Source organism: Catharus ustulatus, chromosome 7, assembly GCF_009819885.2.
Source record: "Catharus ustulatus isolate bCatUst1 chromosome 7, bCatUst1.pri.v2, whole genome shotgun sequence".
NCBI classification, from domain to species: Eukaryota; Metazoa; Chordata; class Aves; order Passeriformes; family Turdidae; genus Catharus; species Catharus ustulatus.
This window is the reverse complement of record NC_046227.1, coordinates 22,383,633-22,401,240: the sequence shown is the minus strand read 5'-3', so window position 1 is coordinate 22,401,240 and position 17,608 is coordinate 22,383,633. Positions and strand designations below refer to the sequence as shown.

The 17,608-nt window shown below is 37.1% G+C and overlaps 1 protein-coding gene across 3 annotated transcripts in view; it reads right to left on the bottom strand.

Annotated features, from left to right (window-relative positions):
• Positions 1 to 17,608, bottom strand: part of RBMS1 (RNA binding motif single stranded interacting protein 1) — a 143,354-nt gene that overhangs the window by 12,185 nt on the left and 113,561 nt on the right. For 2 of the 3 annotated variants that reach the window (XM_033064742.2, XM_033064744.2), the window contains exons 5-9: positions 13,364 to 13,521; positions 10,192 to 10,271; positions 1,870 to 1,985; positions 973 to 1,022; positions 787 to 880 (exon numbers count right to left, since the gene is read on the bottom strand). In XM_033064742.2, the coding sequence (XP_032920633.1) occupies positions 787 to 880; positions 973 to 1,022; positions 1,870 to 1,985; positions 10,192 to 10,271; positions 13,364 to 13,521 (498 nt within the window). The remainder of the gene's footprint in view (positions 1 to 786; positions 881 to 972; positions 1,023 to 1,869; positions 1,986 to 10,191; positions 10,272 to 13,363; positions 13,522 to 17,608) is intronic. The other variant, XM_033064743.2, reaches the window with a different exon arrangement.

The following is a 17,608-nucleotide window of genomic DNA, read 5'->3' as shown; positions in this document are numbered from 1 at the left end:
TAAAATTGAGGATTCCTAAGAGATCTGTATATCAAAGTGCTAAAACTGTTCCATATAATTTCCCAAGGTGTTAAACTGTGTATCAATACCCCTTGTGAGGACTCAAGACGGCACCTATCAAAATCCCTCTTCAGAAAGCTTTGGACCAAAGAATGTCCACAACTTATTGATCAAAATTAAGTAATTTGGTTTAAAAATACTAACTTAGGCTAATAAATGCTTTAGTCCTAATTTAAAAACACTGAATTTGACTGCTAAAGTAATTTGAACTCTAAATTATTTTTTTTCAAATATCCTTCTCTAATGTCAAGAATGTTTCTGTACCTTTCTTAGTACAACTACATAAGATATTATTGTTGGGCTTTCTGAGAAAAAAACAGAGAAAAGCTCAAAATGCATGGAAAAACATCTTTAAAAATGAACTTAATTCCACCAATAAGGTTTTAAATAAAGAATAATTACTTCAGATATACTGGTGACATTAAAAGAATTTGACTGAGAGAAAATGAAAAATCTCCCATGAAATGCAGAGGTGGTACAAATCCCTGAGCCATCAGCACAAGCTGGAGAGTTGGTTTTGCAAGACACCAGGATCTCATTAAATCGCTGTGCTTCCTGAAACACACACTCGGGTTTTCAGGCTGTCACTTTCATGCTGTACAGCACAAAGAGGCCACTTCATTAAAATTAAGCATTATTGGAGACCTCATAAAACCAGATGTAACAATTGTTAAATAAACATAAGCTCCAATGAACCATTTCAGCTACCAAGCTCTAAATACAAACCTGGTATGTAGAAACCGGAGAAGCAATATATGGTGTAATGGATGTCTGAGTGATCATTCTGTTTGCTGTAATACTGTAGGGTGATGGATAAAATCTAGAAAATGCAGAAATATTTATTAAATGCTAGTTCTGTGCATTTTTCATAACACAAACATTTTTTTCTTAGTGTGCTATTACTCAACATACCCATTTTGTAAAGCAGCTGTGGTTGGATCATATGTGAGTGTCATTCCAGCCTTTAAAAAAAAAGTGGAAAAGAGAGAGTTGACAAAATTAATTTTAATTGTAAATCATTTCTCTTATTCTTTCTTTAGTTGTCTCATTTTTAACTGAAAATTTGTACTGAAATAATTTATTACCAAAACTGAGGGAAAGGTTAATTGAAAGAAGTAATTATACAGTGAAGAGAATCAGCAATACTGATTGTGAATACAAGTTTCCATGTTCCCATCATGAGGAACAAAATGTAATCTATTAAACACCTGGCTGAAAGAATGTGTGTGTTTGAGATTCAGGGCATGCAGATGATTATGTTAGGGTGTTGCCTACAATGCATGAACTGTAAGAATGAATGGGGAGTGAATTTGAATTTTCCTGTCTAATATAAATGAGGTGTCTAGGCTTGCTAACCACAGTAGGTCTATGAAACTATTATCTTGAACATTAAAGATTAAAACAACGACTAAAAATAATAATGCTGCATGGCACTGGTATACTATTTTAATCTTGTGAAAGTGATGTGCATTTTAGTGTCGCACAGATCGAAGGATTATTTGCTGCATGTTAGCACAGTTATGTTTTTGGTAGTTTAATAACATGAGAGAGCTGAAGTTTATATTATGACCGAGTTGAAGGAGATTTTATTGTTCACTTTAATGAGATAGGACTCAGCGTTTCAGTTTTGCCTTTTCTCCTAAGAAGACACATTTAAGTTTTTTTATTATACAGACACTAACTGTCAGGTAAGAGTTGCTTGAACATTTTTAATATGCCAAAGATCCAAGCCAAGAAGTCTCAATGCCTATCATTTTCCTAAGCATTCATTATTGCACACCCACACTAAAGCTTGAAGGGAGGACTTACAAGTCTCACCTCGCCTTCTCTGTGCCATGCTCTTCCATTCTGTATGTATTTATTCTGATTCTGTCTCTTCTTCTGTCCCCCATCAGCAAACTTGCACAATAAAGGTTCTGCAGGAACTGAGAAGAAAGAAGAAAAATTAGTTGAAGTAGCATCATACACAGGTGTTCAACTCTCCAAATGAGGTATGGTTTAACTTATATTCCAAATATAACAGTTAAATAAATATAACAGTTAAATAACACAGAGCTGTACTACAGCATCAACAACCATTCAGCATAGCACAAAGCTGCCACACAGAAAACAGAGCACCTGGAATGCCTTATATATTTGATTTTAAACTACTGCTGTAAAACATATTGGAAAGAAACATGGTCTGTATATCCTGAGTATCTCTTGGTCTGGGCTGAACAAGAACTGCCATCTGAATTGTGAGCTTTGTCTCTCTGGAAGTACATCTAAGGAGAGTGGAGAAAAAATCTGGCCAAAGGTCTGTAACATATTCTCCTCACCCCTCGGAGGTTTCAGTAATGTCCCAAAACTTGAGAGTGTTTTACTCATCCACAGCAGGCAGAAGAGCTAGCACAGTACATCCACGTACTCCAGCTAGCAAGGGAGAATGAGCACCTTTATCTCCTGACACCTTGCACCGAGAAAATGCCACAACTGTCCATTCCCATTTTCTCTCTGCTCTATAAGGAACATTCAATGCAACCAGAAATTCTTCAAGATTGTTCTTTGGGGTTTTTTGCATACTGCCATGAAATAGCAACACCATACTTTATTATTTTTTATTTTTATGGTTATTATTTTTCCTAATACAATCCTGAGCATGAATTCAATTTTTAATGGCAGAATTGAAGCAATGAAAAGGTTTGCACAGTGTTCTTTCTTTCTCTGTTCTTAGCTTCCACATTTCCAAGTACCTATGGCTGAAGCACAGCTCTGCTGCATCACACCACACCCTCCCTAATCACAGGGTGGAAGCACTGTTATGACTTGGATGTAAATGCTTCTCTGTCAATAATTCCTGACACATGAGCTGTCTAAGCTTTACCATGACACTCCTCCAGTCACTCTCTGTTTGGAAACATCTTCAGGAGACATGGTTGGACCTGAAAACATACAAGTTTCCAAATGCAGAGTAAACACAGGGGGTGGGAAGGCCACCTGCAAAAAAAACAACCCCAAGAAAAATTTTCAACAAAACCTATTAATATAATCATGGTGAGTACCGATGTCTCTTCACCCTGTCTGCGTTTGCAAAAGATGATTGGTACTGAAAACCTCAGAGATGCATGCACAACCTCACAAAGAGCTTGACTTTTAAAACTTTGGCACAAAACAGGGCATTAATGGCCCAGTCATCCCTGGCTTTGGATGTCACACCTAAAACACTAGTCTGGTTCTACTGGAAAAATATCCACTTCCTGCATGACACATCTTTTGACAGTCTTCTCTATAAAAAAGGGAGACAGAACTGGTGTGTGGTTCCCTGTCTCATCTCCAGCATTGACCACACAGGTCAGAGACCTGGACCTCTCCTACCTGTGTGCTGTTACACAGTGCCAGACTATAACATTAAACATGACAACCAAATTAATTTAAAATGTATTATCCTTCAGAGAATGGTAATTAAAATCCTATATTAATAAAATAAACCAGGAAAAGGTTAGGCTAATGACACTCAAAAAATATAGGAGACCTACGGCTGATGAAGTAAATGAAGAAGGAAATAACAGAAGCCCTAAAGTAGGAGACAAACTGGAAAATACTGTCTTCAAAACCTTGCATTTCTGAGGGGATTTCTGGCATTCCCAAAACTGAGTTTTGCTTTGAGGTCTTCTGTTGTGTGAAGCAACTTCTGTTTCAACATATTTGGAGCCGAAAGGTACTGTATCAATATGGTGCTAGATCATTTGATGTTGCTTTATAAAAGCTACATCAAATAACCTTGGTCATAGCACACAGCATTTTAGCCCACATACAGTTCTGTTGAAATAACAGGAGGTGATCTTAGAATATGTTAGCCAATATGGATAGATTCGTCAGGTTCTGGTCTGAAATTATTTTGATTGATTTTATACAGTGTGGAAAACAAAAACCCATTGCACACTGAGAGAGGAGGTCCAAATACTGAAGTTACCTACCTTAAATGAAAAAAGCTCTTCTCCAAGTTGAATTTTTTGGTTACTTACACATTATTTAAAAAAATCTACTTTTATGAGAAGCATATGTGATATTCAAAATATGCACTATAAAATTTTGGATGAAATCAAAATTTCACTTGAAAATTCAGTTTCTCTGGCATGAGAACAGCTCAGAGAGACATGAGAAAAAGGTTTCTAGCCCTGTCATTCTGTATCATAGCACCCACACGTAGTAAACGCTTTATTTAAAGCTGCATTATGTTTTCATTAAAAATCCCTACAACGAATTGTAAAAAACTTTCCTGGAAGCATTATTTCTGCTATTATTTTCCATCATTGTCCCAACATAAAGATCTATTTTTTTTAAAAAAAGCACAGTAAATTTGTCCAACTGTTTGAATTAAATGTTCATAAAACCTTATATTAAGAATAAATCTGAATTTTTTGTCAGTAGCTCAAAACAGCTACATTTTAGATGATTAAACATCTTCTGTGTTGCATTGTAAAAATTCTCCAACAAATTTAAAGAAGAAAAAATGGAGAAAGAATTACACACGTACTGGATTTTGCGTACATAATATCCAAACCCTGCATCAATGAAGAAACCCAAACATTTAAAAAAGCTATCAATTTGTGATCTACTAGAAGTTAGTCCTCCATCTTGCTGAATACAGATCCAGCCATGGGATCCCTTGTTTCCCTGACCTTCCACCTTCCCTTGCTCCTCATTGCACCCAAAGATGTCAAATGCTGTGAACGCTCCAACTCACTAAAAAACACAGACCATCCACCTAATACCAGCAGTTGCTGTGAGCAGGCTGTAGAGCATCTGCCTTCCCTGATTCTGCTTCAGGATCTGAATGCTGACAGTGGGGACAGCTCCAGTTGGAAGCCCAAGTGCAATTTTTGGCTGCTCTTCCATACACGTGACCTGCACAGGACCGTGTTCATTCCTGCCACAACACAATGACTGCTGGGCACCGGAGGGAGGGTCATGAGAAGGAGATAAACCTTCTTGAGTTTATCTTGACCTACTGAACTCTCTCCTACCAAAGAATGCACATATTAAATTTGAACCTTATTTCTTCAGCTTACCTTTTCTCATGTTCTTCATGAATATGCAACATATTGTCTCTTGTATATAAGAGCATGCATACAATACATATTTGAACAAAAAGCTCTAAAAAGTCCTACAGACTAGTTAAGTAATCTTTTGTAGTACAGGAAGGAAGGGAGAGTCATTTTTATTGTTTAATTGCTGGGAACTGTGCAGGCCCAGTGATGAAGCAGATCATTAATCATTCAGTGACTTGTCTGTATGTGCAAGACAAAGGCAGAGTACAAATATTCAGAGCTGCCTTCACAGCTGAGAGGTACCTGATGTAAAAGGCTACAACTTACAGAGGAGTTAAGCTCTTGCAGCTAGGACACCACATTTAACATGCCCACTCTTGTGGCACCCAGTGCAAACCAACATTGCCAATGGTTTGCAGGTGCCTGCCTGCTGAGCTGCAGCTACGGAGGGGATCTGTGACCACGAGCTTTCCTGGCCTGCAACATCAGGTCAGGGCTTTAAAACCTGGGCATAGAAAGTGCTGACCATCTCTTCCTGCCCTGAATCACTCTCCTCTAGGGCCCATGTTTTTACAGAAGAGAGAGATGAATGCAGTATTAGTCCAGAGAGTAAATTCTTCCTTGTTATAGACACTTTGTGCACATCTGTACATCAGAATTCAGTTTGTCTTTGTTCAGTGTCTACCCAAATTTGTACCAGGTGATACTATAAATGTAAGAACAAACCTGATGTTATTCGTTGGACTTCAGTTTACACTCTTGACTTTACATGGCTAATTTTTATCAACTTTTCAATAAACCTACTTTCTGTTACTGAAAAATACAAGAGTTGAAAAATACTATTCCTTTAGTCAGTTTTAAATTAAACTGCATCTTTTAGAGACTTTCATTGTTTATTTTCTAGTGGACTTAATGAATTCTGACATTAAAACATCACTTTAATGATAGTGCAAGCCTGTACAGCTAGAAACTTTTGCCAAAGGCTGTGGGAACTAAAAAAGAAATTGTGCAACCCAAGATCAGGGTAGCTTTATATGTTTAAAGAGAAATTAAATATTATACTCTTCACCATCCTAGTCTTCACTTAAACATAATGCTCAAGAGTATAATTGCTTTAAAAATTTATACAAGGTTTACTAATTTGTCACAGAAGGCTATTTTGAGTGATTTTAAGAAGCATTTTTCTCTTCTATTCCTATGTTGCTTCTTAAAACTAAGCAGCAATTGCAAATTACAGGAGTTAGAGCAGTAAAAACCTAATTCACAGATTTCACAAAATATTTATAATTGATGATCATTGTGGGTCCCTCTCAAGTCCAAATCTAAAGTCCATGGCCCATAGAGGGATCAAACCTACAACACTGGTGCCTTAGCACCACGCTCTGACCAGCTGAGCTAATCTCATGGTCTCCATCAAAGGAATGAATTCTTTGTTCCTCTGCCTTCTGTGACAACCAGGAGTAACATCAGCACTCTCAGCCCTCAGTACCCTGTAGCAGTGGTTTTCAGGCTGTGGTTCATGTGTTTTTTCTAACGGATCTGTGAAAGATAATTGAACGAAAAATTGAATTTATGGTCAAGCAGCTTAAATTCATAGAGATCTTCAGTGCTGGATAAAGGCAAGAAACTAGAAAACACTTGACTATGACTGAGCTATTTCAGGGCTCCATTTTCACTCCACCCACACTAGAAAGATGACCAAGGCTGACCATTTCAAACCATAGTGTGTATTATTGCTGGTGGACCTTGTCCTAGTCTAGTCACAGGCAGGAGCAGGGTTTTTCCACACTCAATTTTCTCCCTAAAAGTAAATCTGAGTGACCACTATCTTCATCATACTTGGGAAGAGATGGGTGGGTCATAGATATTTTTTTATTTTTTAATCATCACCATAGTCAGCCATTCCTGAAGTAAAAATGGCATGAGCTGCTCAGCAAAAATGCTACCTTACACCCATTATACCAAAATCACCTAAGTTCTTTTTCAGTAAAAGAAATATTAAATAATCCATAAAGCCTATAGAACATACATAAAACTTCTGTAACTTTTTAACTTCTATATTTCTCATTTTAAATATAAGAGAGGCAAATATACTCAGAGTTACACATAAGTTATACATTCTACAGCACAGTAGCTTTAGGTAATTATTTATATAATTATTCTCATGTATCACCACACAGTTACATGCTACTGTGACTGGGAGGAGATGTCTTTCAAGATTTTGCCCAGAAGACAATTTCTACAATCACTATGGATCCAATAAAAGACTAAAAGCCAGAGAACACCAAGTATCATCTTTAGAGGAGGAAGAGTAAGTATGCTGCTGCTCTGCTCTCACTGCTCATCTGCTGGCTCCTGGCTCTTCACACCAATCTGCTCTGCTTCCTCCAATTCACCTCACCATGCATACATTTCACAGGGGAATAGAAAAGCTTTAAATATTACATTCCTCACTGAAAACAATAGTTGTTTAACGTAGAGAGTTACTTTAAAATTATAGCAATCATATAATAGTTACATATCATAGTTGAGAAGATAATAAAAACAAAAATTAAAGTTCTGAGTTTGGTTTTTGTTGACAAAATGGAGAGGAGGTCATAGCCCATGAAGCACAACCAACTAATACAATAACTCACACAAAAAAAGGACAAAGCCCAGCTACAAATGGTGAAAGTAATACATCACTTCTAGGAGTTGCAGGATTATACCAACTTGCAGTGTATTTCAAATTGCTCTTTGAGCTAACCTTTCTTTACTAGGACACACTAAATACTTAATATATTTCATTAAGCTAAATAAAACTATATATAAAACATATATTTACATATTTATATATTTATATATACCCAGGTATATTTTGGTTTAGCTTGCCCAATTATTCGCCCAACTCTGGAGTTGACACTTCTATGATCACCCTGTGTTAATCCCTGGCCTTCCAAGATTCTTAGATTTTTTTTTTTTCCTTGTGTCTTCTCATGCTCCAGAGGAGGTTTCACTTATGCTTTCTATAAGTGTTTAACCCATTCTTCCATTAAAGTCCAAACTTAGCTAAAATAACAAAGCTGCATTATTGAAAGCATGTTTTTGTTGAACAAATGTTCTTCCTCCCACACCTATTTCATTACAGGCCCATCTCTCCTACCCTCTTCATCCTGATAACAGTGTTTTTAGAACCAGTTCCCTTTGCTGATTTTAGCCAAGTTTCTAGGACACAATGTTTTAATTTAAACATAGATTTGGTTTTATGATTTTGTTTTGCATGTGTCTGAACTTGATCTTTTATAATCCCAATGGTCACTTATCTATTTCAAAACAATTTCCTAATCTTTGCTTGTTCAAGAGCTTTCCTGCTACCATGCAGTTTTCTCTGTGCAGGTAGTCCAAAATCACAGTTGCCTCATGACTGCCCCACTTTTTGGCAGACTGCAGTATACTGTTATGCATAAACTGAATTCTCTAATAAGACTGCATTATTAGACAGGTGCTTGCTATGTGGTATGGAACTCTGGGAAGATTTGAACTCCATAAAATCCTTTGCAAGGAGCAATGAAACTTCACAGCACCAACAATGGAAACTTAGAGCTGAGGCTGTACCCTATACAACAAAATTGAGGCCATTTAAAAAAATCATTCCTACAAATTCCATGCAGCAATTTTTTATTTTGACCTAGTTGAAACTCATCATGTAAGAGTGCAACTCCAGCTTCAGCAATAACCCACTGGAGACAGAGCATGATTATCAGTGACATGCTTGATGGTTCATTCATTGAGAACAGGAAACTGCAAGTGAAAATAAAATCTAACAAATTAAAAAGCACTAATAGGAGATTCTGTTACAGTCCTTTAGTGCCATTACTGTCCCTTTATACATAGACAAGCTGTAACATTTTTACTAAATGTAATAAAGAAAAAATTATAATATAGATGAAGTAACAAATGCAACGATGTGCTTAAATTTACCAAGACTTGGTAACAAAGTTTTAAATAAATAATATTATCAGCAATTAATCCCTGTGCAAGGCTAGGGAAGCCAAAATACTGCATTAGATTAGTTTTGCCGAAGGGAGTGGTTTCCTGTGCTCTGAACCATTTTCCATCCTTACAGCAGCACAGACTGCCTCAAACTGGAGCAATCTTTCAGGGATGAGGCATGTTTGGAGTTTTGCTAAACAAGCCACATTCTTGTCTGCCTGCTGAGGGCTGCTTTCCTCCTCCTCAGTGACAGGGTCTGGCTGCAGAGAACATTTCACCAGTGGGATAAAGGCAGCTTCAGCAACCACATCAACACTGCAATTTGTAAAATTCCCACTTGGGATTCTCAATAAAATGCCTACTGAAAGCTGCCTGGAATGTCAGGCATGTATTCTTTCCTTCTTTATTGTCCTCTTTACTTTCTATTTTACTCAGCAGCATTGAATTTCCTCTCCTCATTTTTCAGTATTCATGGAACATACATTTTGTCTCTTAGAAACAGTGCTGACAAAGCAGACAAACTGATGAGGAACTTGGTGTGACAACAAAATTGTACTAAGCCTTTTCTGCATTTTGCCTTGTACAGTATTTCCAGAAGCAGCATTCTATGCTGACCTCCTTCCATTTTCTGAAGGACTTTAAAACCTACACTGACTTGAGAGCTGCAGTTCCTAGTGAATGATCATGCCAGGCATTACTGCAGATTTCATTTTTTTTCTAAGCAAATATTTTCTTTTAATACTTCAAAAAAAATCAACAAATAACAGAAACAGCCTGTTTTGGCCTCTGAAAAAAGCCCTGCCCATGGACAATCAGCCAAATTCTGTTCTAATACATATATTTGTTTCCTCACTTCAACTGAGATTCCGTGGGATGTAAATTTGTACAGAGCTGGCACTTTAGCTGCTTGTTTCTCTGCTAGAGAAACACTAGATTCCTAGAAAAGGTTTACAACAGAAAAGCAATATACTGTGTTCCAAGCAAGCAAGCAAGCCATCCAAAAAGACACAGTTTAATTTTAATAAGCCTCCTCAAAATGAGAAGCCAGATACAACAATCAGTGTAACAGGCTTCCACCATGTAAGCAGTAACCCATTCATACATCTTACAAGAAATATATGCAACATACCAGAAACTCCTGCTGGTGTCTTTATGAATTTTCCATTAAAATGAGCAATCACTGCTTCACATTTTTCTGTTGACTCCATCCTAAGAAAATAAAGAATAATTTACATAAATTAAACACTCAAACAGATTCCCATGTTTGTGATCTTTTAAAGAGTATTTCTTGTTTTTTCTCAAATCTTATTTCTTGCTTTTTCCCTCGCCACTGTGGCTTGCTTTCCCATGTGTGAACAATGGAGAAGATGTTTTCTAAGAATATATAAATTCAAAAAAAGGTAAAGCCAAACTCAATTAACATTTTACGTACTCTAAGACCAAAGTCAGTGCCAAACTGAAAATAATCCTCTTACTTACTCAGGAATTACATTGTAGTTGTCCAAACTGCCTGAAGAACCTGTCTTGAAAGAAGCAGGACTGACCCACTGTCACTCATTACTGAGCCCTTAGTGTACATGCTGCATGCAGCAAAGGTTAATGCCACTCTTAAGAGAGGATTCAGAAGTGTCTGTACAGTTTAAGGGTAATAAACTCAAATATAAACCTGCCTGACTGCATGACCCAAACTGACTTGGCAGCTTTTAGCTTATACACATCATGTCCACTAAATGATGCACCTGGCTCTTAATTGTGTCCAAGTTCCAAACAGGAGCCAATACCAGCATAGCTGTGATGGCTACTGAGAATGTATCCAAAATCTTGGACAGGTTTGTGCATTATGCTGTCAGACTTAACAGACTGGGCAGACAGCTGGAGAGCTCCTGCTGGCCTGGGAGAGGCTCTGGAGGCTGTGGCTGCAGCCTCACCTGCAGCGTGGGTGTGCCAGCTCCAGCCGGGGCTCGGACTCAGTCACAGCCAGCGACTGAGATGCGCAATTACACCCAAATATATCTTAAAAGAAGAAACACTTTTGCAGCTGCCTGCAAGATGATGTTTGGTTAATGTTGAACAGATAATTCATTTTCATTTGTTCATTATGTTCTGTAATTCATATCCACAAATTGGGCAATGGCCTCAGCAGCAAACAAGCAGGACTAAAAATTACTAAGTCCTGGCATCTTTTTAATTCTGATATCCTTTCTGCACAGGCTGACAAAATACAAGCATAGATAACAACTAATATCACCAAAAAGCCAGACTGAACAAGAGGTTTTCCTAATGATTCCAAAAATATCTTTAGAAAATTTTCAGAAGATCTGGATTATTGGATCTGCATCAAAGAAATCTAATTTTTTTTCTGTCTCACATGAAACAAACAATATAATTTAGTTTCAGACCAAGTCTGGACTTGATAAAATACACTACTCCCTATTAACTTAATAAAAGTCTCCCAAAGGCAAGAAATTAAAATATTTATTTAATGTCTACAGGTTTCTTAGAAAATTTTAACTTCAATTAATATTTATCCAAGAACTTTCCAATACAAGAAAAATGTTCATCTTATAGAAGGAAAAAAGGTCTAATTAGATATAGAAGCAATACTTATTCTATAACTTATGGATATAAATAAACATTTATATAAAAATAACTTCACTCATGCATATATAAAACACAAAATGCATAACAGAGAAACAATTGCAAAAATACATTAAAACTATTCTCTTTTAATGTCTTCAATACAAGAGAGGTTTTCAATACACACAAGTCTTTTTGACTTCTGCATATGATTCTAAAACACTTCCAGCTATATTAGAAAAAATGTATCCTACCATATTTCCTGCCATAACACTTACCAATGTAGAGGTGGTAAACAAGTTAAGGGGGAAAAGACTGAATGAATTCAAAATGCCTACCGAATCTTAGAGTGGGTGTTAGTGAATTTTACCCTTCAAAGTACAAAAAGTGAAAGCTACATATAAAACACATGCATACTAATGAAATTAAAATGCCCAGTCAGTTTTACCCCAAAAATATTTCAAACACTTATTTATTTTTTTTAAAGGGCACAGGAAGAAATTTTAGCAAAGCCCAAACTTTGGTAGCTTTCTGCTCTTAAATAATGAAAATGGTTCTTTTATTTCTAATTTTGTTACTTTATTATACCTTCTTGAAACTGGACAGTTTGACTAGTATATAAAGTTGGGGGTCAGGAGGCTGCTGGGGGAAGAGATTTTAAAAAATAAAAATCAAAATCACAGTGCTATGAAATACTCCCCAGCCAATTCACAGGAAAACCAATCCCTAAAAATTTTGGTATCATTGGGAGATAAATTTGTTCAGTTCTTTTCTGTGCACTAATTTTAGACTCTGCTATTTGTTCAAATACAGAGCTATTGTAATACTGGCTGAACATCTGAATTACTGAAATTTGATTTTGCAAAGATTTTACAACATATTTTGAGAATCCCAAATCTTTGCTCAAAGCATGCTCTTATTTTTGTTAATAGAAACCTTCAATTTAAAGCCTCTAAATTTTGATTGTTATACTAGGTTTAAAGCAGGACTTAGATAAATAAAAATGGCACAGAAAAGACTTTTTGAAGAAGAGATCCCAGAAAAAAATAACTGCATTAACTAAAGAAGCAGTAGACTCACAAGGACATAATATTTGGGAGGATCTACTAATTTATGGAAAATACTTCTTCTTGTTGATTTGGGTGAGATATCTGACTTAGCACACAAATATTTTAAGATGAGGTTTACTGTAAGTGAATAAAAATATTTTCTTTCCCAGCTGACATCATGTTAATGAGCCTGAAAATTCAAAAGGCAATGATGAGTTCATTTTCTCCAAGGAATTAATGAAGAAAAACCAAAAGAAGGTGTGGGGTGGGGAAGAAGATTCTTCCTTCTGGTCTATTGCTTGGGATTCAAATTTCACAAGTCAGAAAAGTTACAGAAAAAGTTTCTGTGAAGCATCATGTAATTCTTGCTTACTGGTTCAGGGATAGAGAGGAAAGGAGAAGTACAGAAAAGAGAAGGAAGTGGTTTAGAGTGAATTCTTATTCCAGATAATTGTCCAGTAAGAGCAATAAATTCAGATTTCGCCATCTCAGCAAGATGAGACACAGCTTTACCAAGGAAGTATTAACAAACCCTGCTGGATAACTCCATCTCAATCTCCCTTCTCTTTACAAACTTTATCATTTTCAGTAATTTCTGCCTTTTCCACCTATTCTTGCATTTTCAATCAAAACAAAGGAAAAAGGCTGTCAGCATGGCTAACATCACTGAAGTACCTTGCAAAGCCAACACCACGGCTTGTCCCACTCGAGTCCCGCAGTATCCTCGTGGAGATCACCTGCCCAAAGGGCTTCAGCATGTTCTCAAGCTCCTGCTCATCCATTGACAGAGGCAGATTGGAAATGTATAGGTTAGTTGGGTCTTGCTCTTGTTGCTGAAAGAGAATTAAAACCAACTGTCATTGTTGTTGCCACTGACATTTCGAATTTAAAACAAACTACATTTGACTTCTGGTGCAGATTTTACTTCTCAGCCCCTTTGTAAATGCTTCTCTTTCCTAGTATTAGAGACCTCCATCTTCTGCCACAGCCTGCAGCATTCCTGAGAAAGTTCCCCTTCTCCTATTACTGCTGACACCGACATTTTTAAGTAGAGATAAAGGTGAATAATTGACCAGTTTATAGTCCATGTTAAAACTCCATGTTTCAGATTTTTCTGAAAGAAAAAAGAAGTAAAAATGAGATAAAGGAAAGAAATTAGCAGACAAGAAATGCAAGAGTTGTGGAAAGGATGAAGAAAGCCAGATGCAAATAAAGAAGAGAAAAGATTGGGATGACAAATAGAAAATAATACGAGGAAAAAATGAGAAAATTGATATAAGAGTATGTACATTGTCATAATAATACCAAAAGAACAGGGTGATATAGAAGCAAGTAGGACACTGTCATCTCCTTCCAGACATGAACATTTTTGACTTTTCATCAAACTTTTACATTATGCATTCAGACAATACAAAAGTCTTCCAAAAACTCTCTCTAGAAACAGACAAAATGAGAGAGGAGGGCAGCCAGGAGATGAGCAATTAGGGAGGAGACAAATGCAGCCACATCTTTGCCATTCCCCTGATCTTAGGCTACTCACTACTTTGTATTATCTATGTGTGCCACAAAATGACACCTCAAAGAAACCTTCTTGTTGAAATTGATGATTTCCAGCCTTTGTCTACAGATTTCCCAGCTGTGGCCAGGGAGCATCTCTTTCATGCTGGTAATCACTGGCCATACTCTTTACTGAAGCACATTCTAAATCTACACAGATTCATGTGACATAGTCTTTAAACTTGTGCAAAACTTCAATGTATGTCATCACTGTTACCCTGGTATAAATTAAAGTCTCTGCAGGATGCCCAAATTCAATAGAACTTTTCTAACATCAGCAGTGATATGATCTGTAATCAATTTTATTGACATAGATATACAATTTTCATACAATCACAGAATGGGAGGTGGGGGGTTGGAAAGGACCATGGTTGGTCATCCTAGACCACACTGCACAGAACTGTGTTCAGTCAGTTCTTGGATATGTCCAGTGAGGGACACTCCACAGTTCCTCTGGGCAATCTGTTCCAGTGCCCCATCACTGCACAGTAAAGAAGTTCTGCCTCATTTGCAGGTGGAACTCCCTGTGCATCAGTTTCTGCCCATTGTCCAGTTTCTGTCCATATTCATTGGTACCAACATATCTGATGGCACAGTCCACAATATATCTTCCTTCTGTACAAGAGGGCTGACTGGTTTGCAGGGAAGTTTGAATCAAATCAGACAACAAACCATACAGCACTTGCCTCCTGCCATTAAAGCATTTCTAAAAGTGATTACACTGAATGGATGGTGATATCCTCCCATGCAGAACAGGCATCAATTTGTCCTTAAGCTGCCCTTATATTAATAATATCTCAGTACTTTTAGTAGCATATTGCATAATTTTGTAACTTGCTAGCTTGGATATCACCTCTTAGTTAGGGTTATGTTTTCCCAAGGAGGGGAAAAAAAATTTTCGAGGCTTGGGGGAAGGCACAGAAAGGAATTATCTTGTTCCAAAAACTAATGGAAATTAAAAATGGGAAAGCAAATTCTAGGTCAAAAAACCTTTACTTATTTTTATTTTTACCCCAAGCCTCACATTCAGTTGAAAAGAATTAATGTTTTGAAGTTTTCAAGACGGATTTTTAAAGAAATTTGAATGAAAGACCTATAGGAGGGAAATATTCTTCCATGACAATCCTCCTGATATGCATGCCTCTGTCACTGATATGACTGCAATTCCTAGCCACACCAAAATCCCACATACCTTACAAAACAACCTTTTCCAGCTCCCAAGTGTTGCCCTCATTGGCCCCTTTATGGTCCACGACAAATTACATTTCATTACCCTCTACAATTTTTCGTTTGTTGTGGAGACAACAAAAGTGGAGACATCCCCCTTTCCAAATAATACTGAATCTACACAGCACACAGACAAGTTTGGGGTTCAAATTATCTTATCATAGGGTATCTGAATTATTTTTCATATTGGAAAAATCAACAGAAAGAGAAGACAAGGAAATGGATTCACTGTGAGGCCAGAGCTGACATTAATATTAATTGCTGAGCAGCATTACAGTATTTACAACTTGACATTCAGCTCAAATTTCCTCAGGCAGGAATGTGAGATGAAGAACAGCTTTCACAGTGTTAGAACAGGTTTGTTACTTAGGTAATATTAGGCAATTTTGTTTTGCACCTTGAGATACGTAGGCTTAACTTCCTTCTTTAATGAGTTCTATTAGCAAAAGGAGGAGGTTTAAAGAAGGTTTCAGGCACTGGCATTACAAAACTGCACTTGTAGCTATAGCAAGATTTTCTGGAATTCTAAATAGTATTTGAAAGGAAAAGTTCTGAATGCTTTACTTCTTATTATATATAGGCTGTAAAATATATTGCAGGCAAATATCCTAGAACTTCCTTAAATAATCTAAAGCAGTATATCAGCTGGAAAGCCAGACTCTTTGCATATTTTTATTTAATTTCCTAATGTTTTTATTATAGAATAACAGAAAGTATAAAATTGTTCTCACAGAAAAATTCTAACATTTGAAAAGATAAAAAAGGCCTCATTTTGATCACAGTAGTAAAAATGTAACTTACATGCAAAAACCAAACAAATCAAAGATTACATTTAGAATTACCCAACAGAGAAAGAAATCTAGTCAAGCACAGAAACTCAGAGGTACCCATTCAGGTAAGTGGGCAGAACACACTCCCCTTCTCTTGGGCTCCTGTTGCAGCCCAGGGTTACCAGATTCCCACATTATCCTGGCACTGTATTCAGGATGAGACCATGAACTTTCCCTGCCAAAAGGCACAAGGACCTGCTGCCACTCACTGCAAATGCTGGGCATTAGATGTTTGTACTTATTCACCTACCAGAGAAAACCTCCTGCCACAAAATCGTGCAACCCTGTTGTTAGGGAAGGCAGTGCTCCACTTTGGCAGAATATTAGCAACTTCAATACTAACCCACCACATTACAATACTCTTGGGGAAAAAGAAAAAAGAAGTGCTTCTGAGGAAACTGTTCTAAGGAAATTGTTTTCTCTAAACACAAAGCATTTTGTGATGGAAAAATTTTACTTGTGGCCCATGAAACAATCTGTATTTTGCATTATTCATTACTAGGGTTTGGTCAGGTACATGCTGAATGGCTGACTGGAAAGGACTTCTGCTTTCCTGACCCTTTCTCTACATCAGTCTAGTACAGTCTGAATATTCTCAGGGATTCAGTTACTTCTGATTTGATCCTTTGATGGAACACACAGCAGACAAAGGGGAGTTTGAAGATACTGCTACACACGTCCATAGCTAGAACTGGTAAAGATGGTAGGCACAGGAGGGAAATTAAAAGAGAAAAAGCTGCCAGCAGATGAGGATGTCTCACTGAAATCCTGGAATACAACTTGAAATTTCTTCCATCTGCAATTCTTCCAGCAAAATAGTTGAAATGCCAACAAACACATTCCACAGTGCATTGAGGTGGTATCTGCACTGCAGGTGCAAACCCACGGCCACCCTGGGGAACAGCAGCAGCTCAGCTCTAAGGATAAATCACACAACCACAGAATATCTAGCTTGGAAGGGACCCATAAAGATCACCAAGTCCAACTAGGTCAGGACAGATTAATTTAATCCACTTTTTCACTTTTCAAGAAAAGAAAGACTGCCATTGGTTCACAAAAGGACTCATTTACAACACTCATTTGCAACCCCTACTACTGTTGGCATAGATGCAAAGCAAGACTGAACTTTTTCTAGAGTGTATTTGGAATTCCATATGGCTTACCAGTGGAAGACTTACACCCATTAATGTGCAAAACTCCTCTCTTCCTGTGAATAACTCATTTCACTGTGCAGCTTCTGTCACGTCCACAAGGCTATTAAACCTCAAAACAGCTGTCTGGGTATGTTTTGAGAGATCATAAGCAG